The sequence below is a fragment of the Folsomia candida genome, unplaced genomic scaffold (genome assembly GCF_002217175.1).
Source record: "Folsomia candida strain VU population unplaced genomic scaffold, ASM221717v1 Fcan01_Sc002, whole genome shotgun sequence".
Lineage (NCBI taxonomy): Eukaryota > Metazoa > Arthropoda > Collembola > Entomobryomorpha > Isotomidae > Folsomia > Folsomia candida.
The window spans coordinates 13,355,742-13,379,452 of record NW_019091194.1 but is presented as its reverse complement, the minus strand read 5'-3'; the positions used below and the strand labels follow the sequence as shown (position 1 = coordinate 13,379,452).

Sequence of the window (23,711 nt, the reverse complement as noted above, 5' to 3'; positions counted from 1 at the left end):
AGGAAGTAGGAAGAAGCCTATAGAGTATGCTGAGCTATTTAATGGTGTCAACAGCTGGAAGCTCTACATAATACTCTCGAAATCTGTATTGTTGCTTTCAACATGTTGCTTTGTCCATTTCTGCATGTTCGGTGAGCGTCATTAAATTCGCAAACATTTGGAAAATTAATTAAGCCGTAGGGAATAAATTGATGCATTTAGATTACATAACAGGAGAAATAACTGGCAGGTATTTTGCTTAGGGAAAAACTTATATAATCACCATTTCACAAGAACAAAATTATTTTCAGGTATTTTAACCTATTAAATGATTGAGAAATATGCATAAATCTGTATGCAAGTATCTTCATGTGTTTGCTAACTCTATGTGCGTCGTGTATTGCAGCCTTGCATATAATTCTAATATATTTGACAATTTAAATTTACCCATTAGTGAGAAATCAGCCTAAACTTATACTTGGAACTATATGTATTTGAACAAGTCAAATCAATATTTGGTTTGCCTTGCTCATGTAAAATCGAGAAATATTTCAAATAAATTTTATTAAGTAAGTCAAGGAATGATGTTGAGTCAAGTCTAACTAACCAAATATTACCAGGAAATACATATGTACATAACTGCATAACATAATGCATGTACATATGTATCTAGGATTAAAATTAAGCCGCTGATTAAATTATCTTGGAAAAACTGACAAGTTTTCCTCATGTCGCACAAAGGTGGAATGTGATGCCTGCCTTCCTTAGCTGAGCTAATCAGAGGGATCAATCAGAGAGAAAGTAGGTGATTTGAAGTGAAAGGCGGTAGTAAGTAAGCAGGCAGGTAGGCATGTGTATGGCATTATAGCATTAAGTTTCAGGGTTGAGTTTCAGGAAGGATGGATTTCAGGATTGGTTCGACCATTAAGACCAAAAATCAGCCAGAGTTGAATGAAAGGACGCTCCAGTTCCGTGATCATCCAACCGATGCCAATCTACTATTCAATCTAACTTATTAGATTTCCCAGGCCCCTTGCTTTATTTTACTTTCCTTTCTCCGCTATATGGGCTCCTTGCTTAGAATCAACTAAACTTATTCACCCACCTTCTTTCACCTCTCGCCACTGATGATTATATATTTTTCCAGTTACAAATGTACAGAATTTTACGTGGGAACATGGCCTATGAGATTTATTCCATTCATGAATTTGAGATCTGGCTGACTCAATGTAAATAAGGTGAAGAACCAGAATTAAGCTGATCTGATTTAAGGATTTGTTCTTCATTAGTGACAGCGAGAATAGGCTGCAACTTTCGTGTAGGATTTTTACTCGCTCTGCATTTTATTTTATTCTGCTAATACTGATATTACTCCCCACGATGGGAAGTAAAACTTTAGTTCAATCTATTGCATAAAACTGCTTCCTAAAAATAATTTATAGTTTTTCGTTACAACTAATACGTATGAAATTTAAGTTACAAACTCTGCCACCTGAGTTTATTTATGGCAATTGCGCTGACAATATCGAGAGGAAATCGAAAATACATATTTATATACTTTTCTTAGCGTGTCGCATATGTGTATCTACGGAATCATCAGTTTGGTAAATCTGAAAGTTACTTTCTTTGGTTTGTGTGTGCTGATGTGAGAAAGGGTAAGTTGGTAAAGTCAGGAGACAGAGGAGAAAACCAACAGGGACCAAAGACACGAAGCCAAAAGCGAGAGAAAATATTGCAAACCAAGGAGAGAGGAAATCTCAAAGTATGAATCGAAAAAGTTGCAAGTAAGTTGTGTACTTTTTGTCACAATTGCAATCTGAAAAGTAGCGAAACAGTTGACAATCTGGGAGGAACTACATTGTATCTGTATCAACATTTCGCATTCTCCACTTCTGACTTTTTCCTGTGTGGGGAGGGGTGAAAGCGGGTGTGTGATGGTTGTGATGGTGTATGACATAAAAGAAGAAGAGAAATAAAATGAAGCCGTTGCTCACTTGATGGAATAATGTGGAAGGAGCATGGAGAAAGTTGTTTCCCGAAGGAATTTCTCGCCCAACATTTCACAAGCCCATAGTCGCCAATATGCTTGATTGTATACGAGAGGATGGCTTCGTGATGAATGTTATCTAGGTTGTCCTCTGGGGGTTTCCATATTCCATACAAACTCTCACCACCACCACCGCCGCCACCAACACCGCCACGGGAAGCAGGACCAGACTTGCCACCACGGGAATGGATTAGTACATCAGGTCGGCCTTTCAAACCGTCTTCTTTTTCATCCAACAACTTTAATTCCTTCTCTTGTACCTCCTCTGACTTTCTCCACATCCTCAGGTAGTTATCGGTGGCTTGCCCACGGTGGTGGTGGTGGTAGTGGTTGGAGGTCGACGCTTTTGTCGGATTTCCGTCCGATCCGCCCTCTGATTTTTCAGTGTCTGTCAAGCTTAACCCTGTTCCATTACGCCCAGTTTTGTCGGGAAAGGATGATCCCGTAGTAAAGTTTTTTGCCTGTGAGTTTCCATCCACGGCCACGTCACTATCACTGACAGAGTCTTTCACTCTCGACGTTGAATCACTTTCCGCTCTCGTAATTGGAAAAATGTACTCATCAAAGTCCTCTAAAGGGATGACCTCAATAGCGCCTTGGGTATGATTCCCCACAACCATTGGCAGAATTGGAACGGTATCATTAGATCTATTAGATAAGGTCCAATAGAAATTCAAATCTGGTGGCCAGGCCAAAATGTTGCAACTCAGCTTGTGAGATTCTCCAATGGCCAGCGGAATGCTCATGACTTCGGCTGAGACGCACTTTGGAGCAACTGTAATGAAACCAAAGACAACAACAATTTGTGGGTTAACATTACTTTAATAATACGCACACGTACATATTCCGCTAAAACATGTGATCAGCAAGCATTTTTTAATGAAAGGACATGATCTGATATTTTAAATTGATCTTTGGGGAAAAATAAAAACCATAACCAACCAGGAGCATCATTACTAGAGACATAATCTTGGAACTCGTGTGGAACGACTTGGCACAAGCCATTAGACTTTAGGATCCTACGACCTTAGTCGATTCCACACTGTGCGGCAGTAGTCTTCTTCCTCCTGAAGTAGTCATGCTGTTGTTGTTCCATTACTGCGTGGAATACTCTAAACCTACCACAGGTCGATGGAAAATGGCTCCAATTCGTACTAATTAATGTTTTCGTGCGCAATTTTGTCAGCCAGGAGAGCTCCATTTAAAATGGTACTCAACCAATGATTGAAATCTGTTTGAATCATGCTAGACCAAGATTTGGATCAGGATTTAATTGAGTTAACTCGTTGAGGCTCAGCTGACCTTGACTAATGGTGAAAGTAATGACTCACTGACTTAATAATTAGTGGGCACGTGTATCAATATCCGTATCTATCTACGCATGTGAATTTGTATCAGAAGGTTGAATTAAATTGGTGATCTTCAGTGATCATCATTCCTTCAATAAGAAGAATAGAATGTGCATATTAAAACTACTTAAATTAATCCACGAATATTTACAGAATATCGTAACTTATTTATGCGATTAAAAAATTATCATCAGAAAATTGTCAAGAAAATATAGTCAGCACGAACTTCGACTGTAAGGGTAAAAAAATGTAGACGTAGAGTTCAGGTGTTCAAGTAAATTATCACCGATTAATCATTGTCTGCTCTGGCCTTGTCCTCACTCAGCGCGTTTAGGTTATCATAATCTAAGGACTGTCACATACTCTTTTTCTCCACAGTCCTAAATATATCACGATCGATATACACATATCGCAAGGTTGACTTGGAACAGTTTTTAGTTGATGGAGACTCAGGGCGGACCCAGAAAAAATTAATAAAACATGCCACGATAGTTAACTAGGTGACAGACCTGTCAAACGGAAGGAAGGTGTGGTGTGGGAATGTGCTGAAAAATATGAGGACTACATAACTTGGACGCGACTCCATTGTTCTGCTCTTTTCCTCCTTCGACAGCAGCAGATGATCTGCTTTCATTCTCGCACAATGTGATGCTGTGGAATCTGGGTTTGGCGAAACTAACTCAGCAACCTAGCGAAATGATGATAAAGCAGTGAGAAAGCGAAAAAAGCTGTCATCTAATGGGAGGCACGGATAATATATCTGAAGCCATAATTTATAGGCGTTAACAAGACCTGAGACAGTTGATCATTAATGACACGCCATAAAAATCTCATCCCTACTTTCTAAACCAAAGTGAAGCTACTGCGTATACATAGTCAAGGTTTGCCTGATGCTTCAAGCAACAAAAAACGGTAAGCAGTGAAGTATCCTTGTGTCATCCGCATTAATGTGGGTTTAGCCTCTTCAAATAGTGTTCGTTATTTCGTAGCCTGACTCTCTTGAGTTCTCCTTGTTAACAAGAATCATATTTTATACGATTCTCCGTCTCACTGAATAATACATATTTACAGGCTACGAATCCATAATGAGTAAACCAAATTTCGGCTATTTGTCTAAATGACCCCTTTTTATACATATGCATACTTGTGTCAATTATTGTCAACCGAATAATAAATCAAAACAATGGACCTTTCTAAACTTAAATACAAACATACTTTTTGATTGCAGTAAACAAACATATTTTGATATTTTGCAGATAATTAAAATGTTGAGTACATGTGTATTGATTATTGTCCACTGCATTACAACAGTGTGCGTGTGAGGCAAAATTGTGTACATGTTTCGCATTTCATGTCAAGCAACTCAACACTTGTAATTTTGTGAAATGCAAATAGCTTATCAAATACTTTATTCATGGAAGACAAGACAGCCTTCACATAACGTGTGGGCATATGTATGCAAATATTGGAATTGATTTACAACCCATCGTACTTGCTATGCAGAATATTACTGGTGCAACTTTGAAGTGGAGAAAGTAGCATTTACATGGGTTTCGAAATACATTTCCGACATGCCGCCTACATATTTTCAATGGAAAAACAAAAGTTTGGGTTAAACTGGGCACGATAAGTTCGTCTTATTCTAAGAATTTGTATCGTGTCTCTAATTTCCCATTTCAGTCATATAATAATAGACCGTTAAGAAGTTCGTGTATTTATGTATCTTGGTTTACAGGAGCCAGAATATGACATCATGAACAATAACGAAGTGCAAAGGCTGATATGTATCTATAAAGGTCGTGGATTTTTTAAGAATAAGAAGGTTTTGCAAATTGCGTGCTTGACTTTATTGACTGACTTTGTTGGTTAATTTTAGTTTTCGTGTTTTGTAGGCTAAGTCCTCGTCAAAGTTGTTCTAAGGTTGAAAATATACAGTGAATTTAGCCATGACACGTCACTCATCCTTTCTCAGTCAGTGAGCCAGTTTGTCCAACCTTTAATCTTGAAATCTTGTTGGTGTGACTGACATTTTCTCCTGATTTAGACCATATGCCGGCGTGGAGGAAAAAACCGTTCGATTTTGTTTCACTTTTTTTTGTATCCTTAACAATGTAAGATACTACTTGTACACCACATATGTTGTATGATGACTGATTGTGAGCGATGCTACGCTCCATAAGTGCACCAAATTGTTGTGCTTCTAATGAGATATCAGCAATTGCTACATATTTATATATGTAGTCATGTATTATTAAATCTTTGTCGTAAAGATGTGGACGCAGAATTGCCACGTTTAAGGGATATTGCTGTATATAATTAAGCTCTTTTGCACCATTGGTTTATACGTATCATAGTTTTCAACGACATTAAATTCAGTTAGGAAAGAAATCAAAGCATTGTCAAACCGCATATGGCTTTCTATTTCTCAAATATTTGAGTTGGTATGCATATTCCTCAAATAAAATGAGGGACCGCAATATATTGGCATATTTAAATCCGATCTCAATCCATTCTATAAACAAAGCTTCGAATTCGATGCAAGATATTTCAAGATTCTTAACATTTAATAATATGACAAAAATTGAATACTTTGGCAGGATTTTCAACCCACACGCAATAGCATCTGGGCTTTATTGTTGCACTTTGTGGAACACCCTTCGGTGCCCTAAGCAAGTTATTTAAATCAACTTGAAGAAAGGGAGAGACCCAAGGCACAATATTAGCTAAAGTCAATTGTGCTCCGTTTCCTACTCACCAAGTGTAAATAAGATTATGGAGGAGGACGGAGATCTTTATTCTCGCTCTGCCTGCCTGGGTGAAAACTTGGAAAGGGTGAGTTGTGGCGTGGCGTGGGTTAATCCTTCTTTATTGTAACACAGAGCTTAGCAAAATGTGAAACACTTTTAGTTCTTTCCACCATCACCGAGTCACTACTCACTCAACCACTATTTTCATAAAGATAATCATGTCGGTAATAATAGCGTCATTTATGGGTGCTTTAGGGTGTACTTTGAAAAGGACTCAATCTTGGCAGCAGCGCAAAAACGCATGATGATGACGGTAATTTATGAAATGGAAGTTGCGTGCAGATGGATTAAAAGTTGAGTTGTATCATAGGATTTGTGTCGTGTGGTAAAAATACAGTGTTTTGTCCATCAAACTCGCATGATCAAATACTTTTACTTAAAATACGTACTGTTGGACCAACAAACACTACAATTCAGCGGAATAGAGATCTTACTGTTAAGCTCAATTGTGAGTGGATTACTCCTTCCCTTCCCAATGACGTTTGAGGCTTGGCAAAAATATTTTCCCCCGGAATTTGTCTTCAGATATGTCAGAATTAAGGTCATTCCGGTAAGGCGAATCCCAGTGGTTTCATCGTTCACCAATTCGTTTTTCTATAGATTATTCAATTTTGAATTAAATATATATTTTGGTACAATACTTTACAGCATGTGAATTTATAAATAATCGTATTTGGCCCTAGTATTTGGCCCATTCAATTGCTCAGCAGGTTTTTAATATGTTTATAGAATTTTTATTTTGGGCTGCTTTGTATAAATATTCAGAGGTAAATAAATATTTTTCTCAAATGCACTGACTGTTTGACGTGGGAGTGGGGATTTTGTGTAGATGCACGTACTTATATATTTAGTAGACTTGGGATTGACAGAAACCATTTAACTTGGGTTAGTGGGGGTTCTATGATAACTAGAAATCGGATTTTTTTTGCATAAGTGAAAGTTAGTTTCCTGTGTATGATGATAATAGCCCATGTGTATAGGCGCTTGATAAAATTGAGCACGATTTTGTCGAAATCTCAGGAACTTATTGAAAAATTTCCTTTCTGCATATACAAATAAATCCTTGGTAAATTTTTAAATTCTTGAGAAAGTGTCACATGAAATGTCTCATGTCTCATATCTAGCTCGACATGATTTTGGTAAATCCACAGTGAACGGACACATTTATCTAAAAATGTAAACGCTTATAAATATCTCACCCCGTGGAACCAACTTAGCGAGAATATTGGAGGAGAGCTTCGTACATGGCATTCCATCAAGCAAGTTTCCCCTTCGGTGAATTCATTGGTTTTATTTTGGCCAAACCGCAAAATGGCAACTGGAGTGTCTGGAACAAAATATCAACTTAATTAAGTCCCACGTTTATTTGTCACCATTAAAATTTACGATGCACTTCATCCTGTTAAAGTGCACCAGACACGGCTAGTTATGGAACCTACTGTCGAGTCATTCAATCTCTACATCTTGGTCCAACCCACCCGGCAGAGGGTTAACTTTTACTATTTTTAGTAAACTAAAAGTAAATAAGTATTATTACTTGTGAAGACCAATCAATGCTAGTTGTCAGTTACTTCACTAATTCTAGCTTTTTCTGGTATGTCAGCAGTCGATGACAATTACTGATATTTTCTTGGAAAAGGTATGTCTGCATACATACATATGTTCAACAAATTGATTTGACCGATTTTAACTGTTAAGTACTACTGCTTACATTATAAGAATTGTTATTTCAAGTTTTTTAAAAATAAAAGTGTTTATTTTTTACAAGTTAGATTGGTCTGTACAATGCGAAATATAATATTGCAAACGAGGCTTTCATCTCAAAAATAGAAAAGATGCATCCCCAAATGTCTTATTACTTACGTACTAGTCAGCAAAATTTATCTACAATACAAGGACAACAATAATGGCATGCCATGTAACTTCTATGAAGCAAAGTAGAGATGAACAGAGTGCTAGGAATCTTGGAATATGCTTAGTCTGCGGCTAAATGAATGAAAACACACAACATGCAAAGCCTGATAATTTTAAAACAGCTATTGTTACATAAGCATTTGCTTTGTCTTGAGCACTAATTCTTTCTGGTTATAACGCCGGACATCTTTTATGCAACTATTTCACGAAACCATCTCAACGATCCTTCTTGCATATTGTGCATCCTTTCACAAGAATTTTTGTTTCGCAATAATGCTTACGTATTAATATAATGTGTATTATTGTCCAAAGTTGGACAATGAACATTTACTTGGATGAGGGGACGAGATTTTGTGCATTGCAGGGATTGAGAACGGGAGATAAATGTGTTGCCAAGAGAAGAATGCAGATGATGGAAAGATAGCAAAAGTGATTTGATTAGTGAGTAGAATTTATTACTTTGACACTCCCAGTTAGTGCCCGAATCCCTTCCTCTAATCTCATATTTGTCTTAATCAGGACAAATTTCTCGAGGCACTCAAAATTGGGTGGATGTAATATGTAAAGCTTAACGAGATTTCGGCTCCTGGTTTTTATCTGCTTGATCATGTTCGAGAATGAGAAAGGCAATGAGAAGCGAAAGATTTCTATTTCTTCTTCTTGTGTCAACAAGACGACGACTCCAACCGAGATGAAGATGCAGCGGAAAAGATCAATTTTGGTATCAGGGAAATGACTTAAATCAGAGCTCAGCCAAAATGGCACCAAAATCTCAATACGGTAAATTGTTTCAATCAGTCATGCCATTTCTTAAGTATGTAGCTCAACATTAAGTAATAAGCAAAAGGATTCAAATTCTGAATCATAGATAAAAAAATATCGACTGTCAATATTTAGTAATTATTCATAAAACGAGGATAACGCCAACACGGGTATCAACGCAACTAATTCCATAGAGATTTTATTTTACGATTCCAAGAATTTGAGGTGACAATCTTACATTTTATCCGCATGGTTTTTCTTGCCACCATCGGCTTTTCGTTAAGCCTTGGATTTTCTGCCCTACAGGATATCGTTTCCTCGTCATCGAGAATTTCCGGCTTGAAGAGAAAGTTGTGAGTTGTCACATTGTCTGCCTCAGATCTCTGAAATATTAATTATTTGATGTCACCCATCCATTTTCATAGGCCAACGATTCGCTGAAGTAAAGGCTCCAAAAATAATGGGGTTAAATAAGAAACCAAAAAAATGGAATGTAATATTCTACAAGGTTTTAAGTTAAAGTGCAGTACAGTAAAAGTTGGTGATTCGATTGGAGTCCAAAAATATTGTCAATTTCGAGGGATGATTAGATTATAGAGCTTTATTGCTTGTATGTTAGTCGCAGTAGAAGTAGCAAAAATAAAGCAGTCAGAGTACTTACAGCTTGATAAGTTGGTCCCAAGCGTTTCTGCATTTTCCAGAACTCTATTTTTATTTCAGGATAAGCGCCTACTGATTTGCACCGTATTAGGTACTCGTTCCCTGCTGTCATCTCGTCTGGGACTTCCAGATCGACCTCCTTAACTCCGACTAGAACGACATGTACTATTCATTCATTTGCTATTAATAGTATTCTAGAGTAATCTCGAAGCCATAGTCGTTTTAATATGAACTGAAATATTATTCGCTAATTGTCAAAAACTGTTCACAAACAGGCTCACTCAGCTCATGTCTTGAAACGTACATACTCCTCGTTCTCACAAAATTAACAGTGTATTAGGTTTCACTTTATTTCATCATCCAAATCTACCAAAAAGTGAGCCGAGAAATTTTAATTACAGAACTTACGGTAAACATCCAAGTTGACGTTGTGAGAAAGTGCTCGGCTTTCATTATTGTTTGAAGCTTGGCATGTTAGCAAGTCGGCAGAATGTGAACTCCCCAAATTACTTATGCGTAACTCATTCACGGCATAATTGCTTCCGACGAATTCATACGTTGAGTCAATCATCACTCCGTTTTTGAACCATTTTACTTCAGGCAATGGCTTTCCTGAAAGTTATACCCACCAATATTTAGCATTAGGTATTTACCGTACTAAATAAGCAACAATAAGTAGCATGCTAACATGTTTAGCTAAATTGAAATATGTGAAGACAAATGATCTTTTACCGACTAGTCTTATTTTTAAAGTGTGTACATAAAGTTGGGGGTATTGATGCATGGTTCAATACATGAAATGCTGTTGGTACGTGTACGGTATATGCAGAGAAATGGTGGAAAATGACAAATCCATACAAAGTGTATATATGTATATAGGTATATATGTAAATAACTGCCTTCATTTAGGCCTTCTTGCTATGTTTAACAAGTGACTTGAAATTAAAATTCTTACCTCCATAAGCATTACACCTCAATGTCACATTTTGACCTTCCAGGTAAGGCCCCATATACGTTATGTCCGAGTTGTGACTTGTAGATGATGAGATTCTTTGATCTGCAATAGGACGGGAAGTGGAAATGTCCAAGATTTCCAGATGAGAAGGTGGTTCTGTAGCAAAAATGCAACTTATTCATATGAAATGTCCGAACTTGAACGTATGTACATAGCTGTAAATTTATGTTCCAAACTCACGAATGACTTTCAACAACATGAAATAGTTACTGGTCGGAGCACTCCGATAATCCACACGGCATCGGTACACCCCTCCATCGCTGTAGCATTAAATTGAATGTTAGTATAAATAGGACAATTTTTGTCACAGAAAAAGATTTAAACCATGAAATAAATCCAGTCACCTTGGCTGAATATCTTTTATTATCAAGGCAGGAGAGCGTCTCAAATTAAACACTCGGAAATATAGGCGAAGGCCCCAATCATTTTGCACAGGCAGGTGTCGCGGCTCTTTGTCCAATCGAGCGTCATAACTGCGAGACATTGAAAGTATATTGTTTGTAGAATAATTTTCTCCAGCTCTTCATGGATCAAGAAGCAGAGTTAAAAGTTTGAGAATGGGGAAAAGTTGTGTGGGCGGGGATGATATTTAATATCAAACGAGAGTAATCAGAACGGATTTAGACTGCTCCCTTGAGCTCAAATGACAATTTTGTATCTTTGCTAACATTTTGCAAATAGCTGCAGTTGACATTACTATGCACATACTCGTTTATTTTGCGAGGGAGTACACGTAACCGAATTGAAAGCTATTTTCAGGAACTGCTCCTGACATCAAAGTAAGAATAAGAGTTATGAAAGTTTTCAAGTTTTGTCTGAATGCTTCAACTACACAGGAATTGTATATTTTGCAATTGATTAACCTTTAACCGTTCGTTATGCACGTAATTGAGCTTTGTCAAAGACGGTGTTCATTTGTTCAAAAGCAGTGTCTATTGGTCTGGTATATCGACTAGAGTAAATAGATATGTGAATGATAAGTACGTGAGACTTGTTGAAAACCTAACATGACAATTTACCTGTAGATTGGTAAACCGGAAGAGTCCTTGAACCACAAAATCATGGCGATATCATCAAAAGATCCAACCGGGCATGGTAGTTGTGCAAGGTTATTCGTCAGGCTAATTATTTCTCGAACTGTTTTTCACATAAATCCACACATATTAAATTAATTAAATAACTGCTTTCTGCGTTTCAGCGTGAAAAATTTAGATAACAACTTACGTTTCTTAGAGGATGAAAAATTATCACAGCTTGCTATCCAAATTAGGAGTTGGAATGTAGCCAGTTGAAGTTGTTTTATTTTCTGCATTATTATAAATGCCACGCTATGATAATGTAAATAACAGGCCCACTATTTTCTGAATCAGAATCGAGGCTTAAAATTCCCCAAGCACAAAAACCCTGTTGTTGAATTCCCATTAGGACAAATTTTATGAGATTTCGGTTAGGTTTACACAAATATGCTCATTTAATATCAGGTTTGGTATGTCAGCTCAGAAGAAGTTTTAGTAGCACTTATTTTATTTAGCATAGTTGCATATGTATGCATTTACAGATAAAGGAAATCTGTGACATGACCGACCTCGAAATAACGACAACTTTACAACATTCTTGCAGCCGTTTAAATCTTGAATACGTACATATAAGGATTTTTCACAGTGTACTATGCAATAATTTTACATACTGATAACGAAGAACCAAGAAAGGTATATATGTATTTATTCGGAATCATATTTGTCATAGACTCGATATATTTATTACACAATAACAACACAATAACGGGCATTTCGGGTCACAGAACAATTTGGCACTTGTACAATCAATTTGGTTATTCTATACATCCTGCACCCGGAAGTGGAAAATGGCACAATTTAGAGAACTTTTGTTGATCACTGCACTCTTAATATTTAGACCGTCGATTTACTGAAACGTTTCAATTCTAAGATCTGTGCATTATGTTTCACTCAAATTTAAATTTGTATTACTTGAAATGTAAGATCAAAGTTATTGTGCGTCAGTATTTCTCAACCAGTGAAATGCAAATGCTCGTGTTTCCTTCCGTCAAGTCAAAGAATTTCGGATACAAGTACATATTCTCCCGAGTTTAAAACATTTGAGGTTTGAAACAAGTCATTAGTAGTAGCAGTAATAGTGGAAGGAAGTACTTATTCCGTTTCACTGTCAAATATTATAAGGTCGTCGGTTCGTTGCTGTAGATATGTATGCATGCATGAGCATATCTTGCACACATCGGCACATCAATTCCGTATCTTTGGGTACAGGCAAGTGTTGCACTGATAGGAATAACAAAACCACGAGTCCCCTGTTTTGTTATGTAACGTTGATGTTTTCGAACACGGAGACCCGAAAAACTTTAGTGCATTCAAACTTTAGTTCTCCTTAAGTTTACGATGATACGGTATGAGTTGCGAGCAACGAGCATTACCATAAGTACCATAACCAGGGAGCATATATAGATAAGACGATGGATAAGGAGAGGCAGTTCAAGTCAGAAAGATCTCCGAGCACTAATACGAACCCGCATTATTTTTTGCATTAAGAGATACACAACCCCTGATAAACTTTTGACGGAAAATGCGAAGCCTAGTCGCCACACAAGCATGCATGCGAAGCGACATTCTTACTTGATGTCAACTAGTTCTACAAGTAAGATATGCACATACCGTCCTCGGATGTGCGTGCAACTGGTTTGATACTCGAATCATGGTAACCGGCGTTTCCTGCTATTTCCTCATCAGCTTTGCACATCAACATCATCAACCGAGAAATCTCTCGGATTTTAGACGCCTAAGCGCTTTCCTGGAACTTTGGTGAGTAAACATGCATATATTATTAGCCACAAGTACCGAGAGGAAAACGAAAACAACTTGAATATTTAATGCGAGAATATGCATGTATGTAAAAGTAACCATATTTATCCAGCATTTTTTTGATCTTCCCTTGAATACACATTTCCAAGTAAAGCGCAATAAATAATGTCCAAATGAAAAAATAAGTAAGTAAGCATACAAATGTATGAAACAAAAACGGTAGAACATTTTTCTTATCGTCCAGTACTGAAAATAATGGCAATCGTACAAATTAGTATGAAATATACTTTGTAGCACCTAGATACATTAACATATTGATTTTGACTAAATTCATAACATGGGGTACATATGTAAGTATCTCACAATCAATAAATATAATGATGTAACTTAAGATTAATTCCTAAATATTGTTTAATCAAATGTTTATTTAAAAATCAAATTTATTGAAACGTCTCTGAATCCAAAGTGCAGAGGACGGGAGGCCAAGTTAAATATACGCAACGCTTTATGAATGTGTCCAGAATTCAATGCTCAACACAGATCAGAAAAAAATCGTCAAATATTTATATATGTATAGTAATCTGCTCCTCTAGTAGACATCGGCGGTGGAATGGTGAAATGACAGTATGGAGGAATTCGTGGTGGATTCATCCTACCGCCGCCCATGTCTGTCTTCTACTGAAATTTTAAATAAATAGCTCGCACTTTTAGACGTGCTCGATACCGATACTATGTATGATGGAAATCGCTCCAGTTTCCCAAAATTTCCAGTCCGCGTTTCTTGGTCGAAACGCTTTCAAATGAAATCTCATCAACTAGAAGAACATGTTGAAGCCAATCTTTCCACACAGCCAAAAATCTTGACTCTCCGTCGTTCCTATCTATTACATACATTCTGCTCCATGGAGAGGGTCGTTTTCGGCAGAATAGTGGCAGTGGCTGCTATGGGATGATGAAAGCTTGTAATAAAAGAGCGGTGAGTGATATGTGACTCGAGAGGCAGTCATAATAAGTAAAATCCACCAAAGCTTTTTAGCATTTTATTGATCTCATATCTCAGACCAAGTCAAGTGATTTGGTCTTGGGTTTGATCCGTATGATCTGCACTACCACTGCCTGGACATAGTTGGAAGTTCAAATTGGGTGCAAGTTAAATTTGAAAGAGTGCGAAGAGTACACGAAGGAAAGGATGAAAAACTACTCCTCAAAGGACAGGGAACCCGCAGAATCCACGAAATATTTTCTGCGTCTTACACTTGCTACCTCTCTCTCGGCCGTTGCAGCTTCTCTCTCTCTCAAGAGACTTGCTTTCTCTTCTTGGTGGATTTGTTATGAGGAAGACCATTTCGCACTGGCTCTGCTGTTTGTGAACTGAATCTTCTTCTGCGTCGTTCTATTGTTAACCGTTCGTTTGGCCGTGACTTTTCTTTTCTTGCCAAGTCTGCTTGAAATCATGGAATGAATCTGCTGTGCAATATCACATTATCTGTTTCTCAGAATTCTGTAAAACTTATTAAAGCTCAAAGGTTGATATTTTCCTTTGTTGTTCTAATTGCGAGGCATTTGAAGTAGAAAAAGTCGGACAAGGAGGCACACTCTGCTGCACCACGATTTTCGCGTGAGAGAAGAGAATAGAAGGATTTTATCTAATTTTTCTTTTCTTGAAAGTGGCCAGTGACCAAAATGCCAACCTTGAAGTTGTTCTGGTTCTGATCGCTATTGTTATTTTGCAAGGGATGAAACGTCACCAAGCTCACAGCCAGCAAGAATTATGTAGAAATAAAATCAAGGCTTTTGTGTGTAGTCTTTCCCAGCTGCAGTTTTCGTCATGTGATCCGACGAGCACCAATAGGAACGGGTTTCGTGCGGTGGTGGCGCACCCGAGTTGCACCCGAGCTATGACTCGGGTGCACTTCGGGCAGTCACGTGACGAAAACTGCAGCTCAGAAAGACTGCACACAAAAGCCTTGAATAAAATTATGATAATGAGCCCAGTAGATATTACTCGGGTCACGTAACGTATCCCAGCCAAGAGAACATTTTTACGGGGTTTCTCGTTAGCTCCCATAAGAGTTAACAGTGAGGCCTCGGAGTCCTACGCCTCTCTGTTAACTCTTACGGGAACTAACGAGAAACCCCGTAAAAATGTTCTCTCGGCTGGGATACGTTACGTGGCTGCCGTAATAACTAAAAGTTCGTATCATCAAATGGATTTTAAATAAAAGATACCCTTCCTTGCTGACCCACTAACCAACAAAACCCGTATTCAACCGATTCTCCCTTTGTGGACCACTGGGACAATTTAGTTCTTTGTCCTAAAGTCAAATATAGCCCAGATGTCAAAGGTTAAATTTGGCAAGGTTAACAAACTTATGCGACATATTGGTAGAATTGATATATACATATGTACAAAACTGGGACGAGTACATGCAGAAAGTTACAAACTCTTTCATTACAACAACTCCATGAGAGTATGACTTTTCGTGTTTCTATTTGTGATGAAGATTTGAGCTGGAGAGAGATGTTTGACGGACGAATCAATTCGCTGGACTATATTTATTAAAAGATTGGTCAGATTGCAACAAAGGCTACATGCAATGCAATAAAAGGTCGAATCAACTTTTCTTTTCCTTTCAGAATGGTTTGCACAAACAAAATGTAACAAATCTTTGAAGATGGATTTTGCACGAAATTTTATTTTATGGCACGTAATACGTATTATTGTTAGGAATTATTGATCCGATTGATTGCCTGCTTCAAGGCAGCTCTGTACTCGTCTTTAATAATCTTTATGCCTTCATCCGTCTTGAACCATCGAAACTCTTCATGTTCTTGAGAAAGACGGATGACCTTTACGCACGAACTTTGCAACTTTGCTGGCCAAAGAGTTACTATCTTGCGGATGTTGGAAGGATTCGTGTACTGCAAAAATTTATCAACAGACAGCCAGCATTATTGTTAATAAGTGCGATTAAATTGTAGATTCCTTCTACTTGAAGCTTACTTCTAAACTGACCTGGAAACAAATGTTGTGATGCAACAACTTGAAATCCACTCCTTCAATTAAACCAGTTTCTTCATTAGTCTCTCTGCGTGCCGTTTCAATTTCGTTTTCCCATTTTCCATCAGATTTTCTTTCCCGTTTCCCTGTAGTTCAGTGGAAATGTTATTTTTGCCTGTTATTTTTACTTAAATATTCTTACCCTTTGGCGGACTCCAATCGTTTTCCAGTTTCTTTTTTAGCAACAAATATTCCATCGCACTCTGACCTTGGTTTTCGCACTCTTGATACACAATAAATCCGCGAACATGGTTTATTTTTTGTCTAGACAGAAGTTGATACTCCATTTTCAGAGTTTACATGTGGAGATGAATATTGAAACGTTGTGAACGCGTCAAGCAAGCATTCAATATGACTCGAAACAATGCTCTTTACGTGATTGATTACATATGCATTGGAGTACTTTTTAAGGTACTTTAGACCTGTTGAGCAACATAATTAAAATATTTGACACTTCCACCAGCACAAAAGTAGAATTAACAATAGAATGCGTAATTTTATTCAATACAATGTCAGCAATGTACATTATTTTCTCTAACATAAATATATTCATAATCAAACATATTGCCATTTACCTTGACTCTTTTATGTACTTGGTCTGTTAAGCCAGACAGATGCTCTCATATTGTTGATCACTAATAATTACTGTCAATGTGACATTGTCACCAATTTCTCTAAGCTATATCCTGTCTCTTCTCTGACTATGATTGATGATCAAGACTCATTTTGTGAAACACACGAGTTTTCATTAATTTTCTAGCAATATCTGTCAGAATTTTGTATAATTGTGAAAGTATTAAACGGCTGAAAATTTGATTATGTCGTGTAATAATGTAGGTTAATATTCTGTCCTACATTGAAATAAACGTCAACACTGCGCTGTGTTTGTCGCACAAATAAATAAATCGGACAAGCCAGCAGAACGTATTTGGGGGAAAGTCGGAGAAAGCGGGGCATGGAGAGAGTAACACATGGGAGAACAATATTGAGACTTGTGACACTTTCCACTCTCGTTTATCTCGTTTCATTTTATTTTGCATAATTCTTCCTGGTGTGGCGAAGACTAATATAAATTCATAGAGAGAGAGCCTGCTGCCACACTTCCTCTCTGCTCTCGAGATTCATTTTCAATTTATTTTGTCCCAATGTTGGTCGTGTGTTGAATGTGTTTTCATTTTCTCGTCTCATCAAACCACACGCCGCTTGTGCTGCTGCTGGTTTTATCCTCATTTTACGGGATTCGTTCTTTCTTTCTCTCTCTCTTCTCGGCCTCTGGGAAGTTTGCATCTTCTTCTTGGAGAAATAGCCTGCTGCCAAAATTATTTGAACTTAGGGTCGACCGTCCTCATTTCCACAGCGCAAAAAGCACTACATTTTCTCGTCTTTTATTTGAAAGAAAGGTCGGAATTTTGCTAGGCGCCCTATTTTTATGCAAGATGTCTCGGAGCATTTAAATGGCTTCATTTACGTTGGACGTGTCATGCTCATTAAATTATGATACATTTCAAACTGAATGAGAACCACGCCACACCTTCACAGAAATGTATATGTGCTCTACGTACCTCGTAATGTTTTATGTCGCAGCGCTAAAAAATCCGCAGCGAGAAGAGGAGATGAAAACGACAAAGGACATGGAAAAAATGTTTGATGATTCAGAAAAGACAATTTACTGGGTGCTTGGAAATCAAAAGGGCAAAGATATGATGCATATACATACATACATACACATGTATTATTTGCATACGTGCTTATGTACATATTCGTGCTCGTAGTGCAATATAATATGAAAAGGAACTTGTTCAAGATTAGTGTTGCTAGATTGATTTTCTTTGTTCAAAATTTTCCATCAATTTTTCTGCCTGAATCTCAATGTAGCATGATGATGTGCATTTTGTAACTTTATTTGATATGGTGTACGACTTATTATTGCCACGTTTTCTAAACAAGAACAGAGCAACCCATTATTGACATTTTTTATTATTAAATATCTTGACAGGCGAGGAAATGGCTAAATATGTACACGTTAGGCAAGAGACCGTGCTCAATGTGGACAAAGTACTCTTCATTGTCATGCAAGGTTCACCATGGTTCACATATTTGAAGAAAAGGAAGAAAAAGTTCTCTTCTCCCGTTACGCCAGTTTTATTTATTAATATATTCAGCTTATCTCTGGCACGCATCACTGAACTTTAATGTGTGGAACTTTGTATTATGATGGGAGATTGTCTGCTACTACTTTCGTTGATTTCAGCTTGGTTGAGTTATCTCAAGATTTCTTTGAATGGCTGTGCTATGCATTGTGGAAAACTTTCTCTGGCGCAAGACTCGCCAAATTAGACAAAGCTAGCCAAGAAGGAGTGACTGAGCCTGTTGTAATTTCACTCAACAAAGAGTTGACCCCGCTGCAGCTCAGGCTTCGCTACCACTTGAGGTGACTCGAACATAAACATTACAATGAACTAATAGCCACACTATAGTTACAACTACGACTCCTAATAAGATCAGGGCAGAGCAATGAGCACCATTCTCGGTGGCCACAGATAAATTAGCTTGACTTTGCTGTAACCTATTCAGCGTTTTAACTGCCAAGTCCAATACAGGGATTGGAGGACTGTGAAATGCAATGAAGCACAATTATAGTTACGTACATACGTGTCAGACTCTTGGCAGGCTAAATACATTATTTTATCAAAAATAGCAATATTTCTGATATTTTGGGCAGTCGAAACCACAAATCCTGGAATCGTTTGTCTTAATAAGTAGTAGTAAGTAATACTTGGGGTAAAAGTGCATTACATTAATGGACTTACATTTGGCCAAATTATTCTCATCTTATTAAAATAAGGAATAAGAATGCACTGCTGCAGTGGTATGGTTCACATGGGGAATATGCGACAAACAGTAAAACTAGCCAAGAAGCATATTATACTTCGAAATACTTTCAGACTTCCTGCGCCATCTCCTCCCTGCAAATCTAGTTCGGCGCCCAACCTTTCATTCCGAGTTGTGAGTAGTTTCTAAAAAGCTGGTGCTGCGGAGTCGATTTGAAACTGTATCCTGTCTCAAAATAGGACAGTCAAAATAATGTTGTTACAGTACAAAATTTAGGGTATACATAAACATAACGGACCATTTTTAACCACTCGTAATCGGCATATAATTAGCGACCATTAGCATGAACATCACAGTTAAATTTTACGAGCTTGAAGAAAACGCTGCATTCCGCAGAGATTATAAAGTACCTCAACCGGGGGTGAACCGCAATACAGTAACATAGGTTTAGCTGATATGCTGTATGCAGATATCAGCTTCTGTCTCAACGCTGACAATGATGAGATTATTTATTAAAAGATGCAAAATGTGTGTGGAGATTAGGAAAGTGGTAAGAAAATACTTCTCATATTTTTTACTGCAATAATGTCGTGCATTTGTGTAGCATGCCTCAGTCGAATTTTATCCCTTGCATAGAATACAACAATTGCATACATGGGAAACATATATATTTATGATATTCTTAAATTGTGATAATATTCAGTACAATGTATTAATTGAACTGTGTAAGTAAATAAGCTCAAGATAAGCATACTCATATTTACTGACTCACATTTGCTGGAAGTCTTCAAAAATGGTTCCGGAGGAGGAAAGTGTTGAAAGCCTAATGGCACAATTTGGTAAAATTCTAAATTGAATTATTCTCCTTGAGTTTACAATTCTAAAATAATGTTTCATAAACTGAGCAGGAACTACGGGGAAGTATCAGACCAGACAATATATTCTACACTTCTTTGTTGCCTTTCTTTCTGGGTATGCATATTTATGCGCATGTTGAAAATTTTAAGAAGAATGAAGGAATTTTGTGTTTGTATTACAAGAAACTAATTCGCAACGTTTTTTGCACAGACTGCACATGTTCTCCTTGACCTTTATCGCGGCCACACCTCGTCATAGGTAACCCCACTTTCTTTCCATGGTCAATCTTGATCATCCAGTCAGTCATTAATTGAAACCGTCAATCCAGATGCTACATCCAAGAACTTGACGCTGGACTAGCAGACAACAATAATGTCTCACTTTTTGAGAAAGAGATTTTATCCCGATACATTCCCATCAAGGCCGATGGAGAATTAGATTCGTGTCACCGATACTCTGCTGAGCTGCCCTTTGACAACGGCAGCGTCGATGCCAAAACGACGTCGAGGTTGGTGGAGCAGTGCAATGGACAGTTTGTATATGACACATCAATTTATCAACAATCGCGAGTCTACGATGTAAGTGTTCGATATAGGTTTGAGATAAATCATCATCACGAGATTTCATCCTTGTACATAGATTGATAGTCAACAAACGTTTCCGTTAGTATTGATTCAAGGAGTGAGTGGATATGAGGTGAAATTATTACGTGTCATCAATGTGATTTATATTTCAGTTCCACATGGTCTGCGAAAACAAATGGAAGAGAGCTTTCATACAGTCTATTTACGTTTTCGGAGTATTTAGTGGAGCCTTATTTTGCGGGTCTTTGTCTGACAGGTGCGTAAATACTCTGGGATTTAAGGTGTTCAGACAGGGTCACGCTCACACTGACAAAGTAAAAGTATCTCTCGATCCTTCCTTCCTTCCTGTCTCCCTCCTGGATTGGTGGGAGTGGGGATTGTGTAAATATGGGGACAGGGATTGTGTGTAGCCGCTTGGTGCCCAAATTTAATCCCGTCTTGGTCAAGAATTGTTGTTTCACTGTAACAAAATTTATGTTGTTTTTGCTGTGCGTGGGCTCAACTTGCAGATATGGGAGGAAAATTGTGCTCTGCGGTTCTGGAATTTTACAATTTGTTTTTGCAATTGCCCAGCCTTATTTCACCAACTTTGTGCTGTACAGTGGATCGCTGTTTTTCTACGGGATGTTTGGTTCAGGTTTGTTCATCGTGAAGGAGACTGACCACGTGTGTTGATTTTAATTTAATTAATTCTGCATGTTGTATTTTTAGCTGGAGCGTATGTCACAGCATTCGTCATGTGTAAGTGCTTTCAATTTGCGAGATATGTACATAGGATACATATCTACACGTATTTATGAATATACATGAGATGCGAATCAAGGCATATTTATAGCAATGGAACTCGTGCACAAGAGCAATCGGACATATTGCGGAGTCATTTTCAACTCGAGTTTTGCCGTCGGAGCATGTTTTGTTGCTATCTATGGATATTTCATCCGTGATATTTGGCTTCTTCAAACCGTGTATGCCATGCATGCTGCTGTATTGTTAGGCTACTGGTTGTAAGTTCACTACAAACTAACCGAATTTAACAAAACAATTTTTGGGACAAAGTTGATGCGTATGTACATACGCGATATTTACACCACAACATTTTCCTCCAGCCTCGTAGATGAGTCCATTCGTTGGTTGTGGACTCAAAAGAGAGTCGAAGAGGCTGTGAAGATTGCAAATAATGCGGTGAAACTTAATGGAGGATCATTTTCCAATAATTACAAAATCCCTCAAACACATTCGACAGTCCAACCGCAAGGAAGCAAGTTTGGTTTGTCAGACTTGTTTCGACTCCCAATTATGAGGTTCAGAGCCATAATTACAGCCTTCAATTGGTTCGCGATTTCCTTATGTTTTTATGGCCTGGCTTTCAACATGGAAGGTCTTACTGGAGACCCTCGTTCTTCGTTTCACCCGTACCTGGTGTTCCTGATTTTGGCATTTGCAGACTTGCCAGGTTTTTTGCTGGTTGCTCTCCTCTTTAACAAAACTGGTAGAAGACCTTTGAATTCGACTCTACTTTGTATTGGAGGTGTGGTTTGCATTGTAACCACAGTCATTCCACGCGGTATTTTTTACTTATTTTAACTGCGTACATAATTGCATCGTAGTTGACTGTTGAAAACAAAAGTTGCCGCTAATTGTAGGTATGCTGGTCCGGACGGGGTTGGCTATCCTTGCCAAGGTTATTTTGGCATGTAATTTTGCCATCATCTACAGCTATACCGCTGAATTGTTTCCAACGATGGTGAGAAATTCTGCGCTTGGATTGTGTACAATGTCCTCCAGGTTGGCTGGGACCCTGGTGCCACAAATCACTCTGTTGGTAAATAATATGACCCACTTATTGCTGCTCTTACACATATATACATATGCAGCTATGCAAGTATTACCATCCACAGGTTATACTTATTATGTAACCACTAATTATTGCTTAGAATTCCATTGATAAATCCATTCCATCGCTTGTCTTTGGAGGAATAGCAGTTTGTGCCTCATTCGCTTTTCTATTTCTTCCCGAAACTCTGAACAAAGAGTTGCCGCAAACATTGGAAGATGGAGAAAATTACAACAAGGATGACACCGCATTCAACACTTTGTGCAATCAAACTCGCGACAGTCGAAAAAACATGCAGATGAATTCAGAAGTTCATGACAAGATGTTGGTCGAATAATTAAATTTAGCTGATCAAATATTACTAATTATTTAAGTGCTGTGTTGTACATTTGTTTTTGAGAAATGCGTGATAAATATATTTTGTTTGATACATACATATATTTAATTTTATATATTTAAAAAATTAAAAGATATGGCTATAATTACGGCATGTTGTTGTTGTGGGATACTTAGCATGTTTGTTAATCATTGACGTAATCGACAAAATCAATACATATTTTACGCATGGTGTACATAACTGTTTGGCGGCGTGAAATTTATAAAGAAAGGCTCTATATTATTACACAAAGCGCAATTCCTGGTTGGGCCCTTTATTACCCACTTATTCATATGTAGTATGCACTTTATTGCTTTCTAGCTATGTTTCTATGCCATTCCATTCGTTACAAAACTGGGAACATGACAGGAAAACAATAATAACAATTAGAATGAACTGCCTCCCAGCAAGAGAACAAGTCTGGTTTGCAAAATTAATGCGGGATTAAGAACTTGTTGTCGCAATAACTTGCAAATGGATAGAGTAGCAAAATCTTATCCTTTCATCGTACGCTGCATTTGCCGTCGTATGTATGTAGCACAGCTATTTGCATGGCCCTTATTTTCTCTCTTTCTTTGACTGCAATACACCGTCATGGGGTTCATGTGCAATTATTTTCGTCCTATGCTGATCCCACTTTGGCTTAACTACGCTCGAGAGATATGCTTTCTTGGCGAATACTTATGTATAACCCCAATCCGTACTGTTGTCGATTTTCGCTGCGAGTTCAAATGTTTCACCAGCGAAAGAACTTTACAAGAAATATTTATCGTATGTAATTGTCACCACAAATTGTTTT

General features: G+C 37.7%; 3 protein-coding genes across 5 annotated transcripts in view; 1 reads left to right on the top strand and 2 right to left on the bottom strand.

Annotated features, from left to right (window-relative positions):
- The window catches only part of LOC118434307, a 38,980-nt gene extending 26,302 nt beyond the window's left edge, over positions 1 to 12,678 (bottom strand). For both annotated transcript variants that reach the window (XR_004833923.1, XM_035847471.1), the window contains exons 1-11: positions 11,758 to 12,678; positions 11,553 to 11,670; positions 10,878 to 11,006; positions 10,714 to 10,793; positions 10,474 to 10,629; positions 9,927 to 10,130; positions 9,520 to 9,668; positions 9,097 to 9,241; positions 7,382 to 7,509; positions 6,617 to 6,776; positions 1,974 to 2,801 (exon numbers count right to left, since the gene is read on the bottom strand). Coding sequence is in view for 1 of the 2 variants with exons in the window: in XM_035847471.1 (XP_035703364.1) it covers positions 1,974 to 2,801; positions 6,617 to 6,776; positions 7,382 to 7,509; positions 9,097 to 9,241; positions 9,520 to 9,668; positions 9,927 to 10,130; positions 10,474 to 10,629; positions 10,714 to 10,793; positions 10,878 to 11,006; positions 11,553 to 11,670; positions 11,758 to 11,845 (2,185 nt within the window). In the remaining variant the exon portion in view is untranslated. The remainder of the gene's footprint in view (positions 1 to 1,973; positions 2,802 to 6,616; positions 6,777 to 7,381; positions 7,510 to 9,096; positions 9,242 to 9,519; positions 9,669 to 9,926; positions 10,131 to 10,473; positions 10,630 to 10,713; positions 10,794 to 10,877; positions 11,007 to 11,552; positions 11,671 to 11,757) is intronic.
- Positions 12,679 to 16,035: 3,357 nt separating this feature from the next.
- On the bottom strand, positions 16,036 to 16,825 carry LOC110844934 (bis(5'-nucleosyl)-tetraphosphatase [asymmetrical]). 2 transcript variants are annotated; one of them, XM_022091268.2, is made up of 3 exons: positions 16,571 to 16,825; positions 16,372 to 16,514; positions 16,036 to 16,289 (listed from the first exon to the last, which is right to left on the bottom strand). In XM_022091268.2, exons 1-3 carry the CDS (start codon positions 16,713 to 16,715, stop codon positions 16,092 to 16,094), a joined length of 486 nt encoding a protein of 161 aa, XP_021946960.1. In that variant the 5' UTR covers positions 16,716 to 16,825; the 3' UTR covers positions 16,036 to 16,091. The 2 variants fall into 2 exon arrangements, with proteins under 2 accessions (XP_021946960.1, XP_021946961.1); XM_022091269.2 differs by having other exon boundaries at positions 16,384 to 16,514; positions 16,571 to 16,819.
- A 3,037-nt stretch (positions 16,826 to 19,862) lies between these two features.
- LOC110843471 (organic cation transporter protein) lies at positions 19,863 to 22,972 on the top strand. Its single transcript, XM_035848509.1, has 11 exons — positions 19,863 to 20,099; positions 20,169 to 20,232; positions 20,329 to 20,376; positions 20,447 to 20,696; positions 20,855 to 20,958; positions 21,212 to 21,339; positions 21,414 to 21,443; positions 21,538 to 21,706; positions 21,809 to 22,266; positions 22,346 to 22,524; positions 22,637 to 22,972. The coding sequence occupies exons 1-11, from the start codon at positions 20,054 to 20,056 to the stop codon at positions 22,871 to 22,873; spliced, it is 1,713 nt and encodes a 570-aa protein (XP_035704402.1). The 5' UTR covers positions 19,863 to 20,053; the 3' UTR covers positions 22,874 to 22,972.
- Positions 22,973 to 23,711: the final 739 nt, after the last annotated feature.

Coding starts and splice junctions, on each gene's coding strand:
- LOC110844934 (XM_022091268.2), bottom strand. CDS start 16,715: ATGGAGTATCAACTTCTGTCTAGACAAAAAATAAACCATGTTCGCGGA. Junction 16,515..16,570: donor CGATTGGAGTCCGCCAAAGG/GTAAGAATATTT, acceptor ACTGAACTACAG/GGAAACGGGAAAGAAAATCT. Junction 16,290..16,371: donor GTTTCCAGGTCAGTTTAGAA/GTAAGCTTCAAG, acceptor AAATTTTTGCAG/TACACGAATCCTTCCAACAT.
- LOC110843471 (XM_035848509.1), top strand. CDS start 20,054: ATGGTTCCGGAGGAGGAAAGTGTTGAAAGCCTAATGGCACAATTTG. Junction 21,340..21,413: donor CTACGGGATGTTTGGTTCAG/GTTTGTTCATCG, acceptor TTGTATTTTTAG/CTGGAGCGTATGTCACAGCA. Junction 21,444..21,537: donor TGTCACAGCATTCGTCATGT/GTAAGTGCTTTC, acceptor GCATATTTATAG/CAATGGAACTCGTGCACAAG.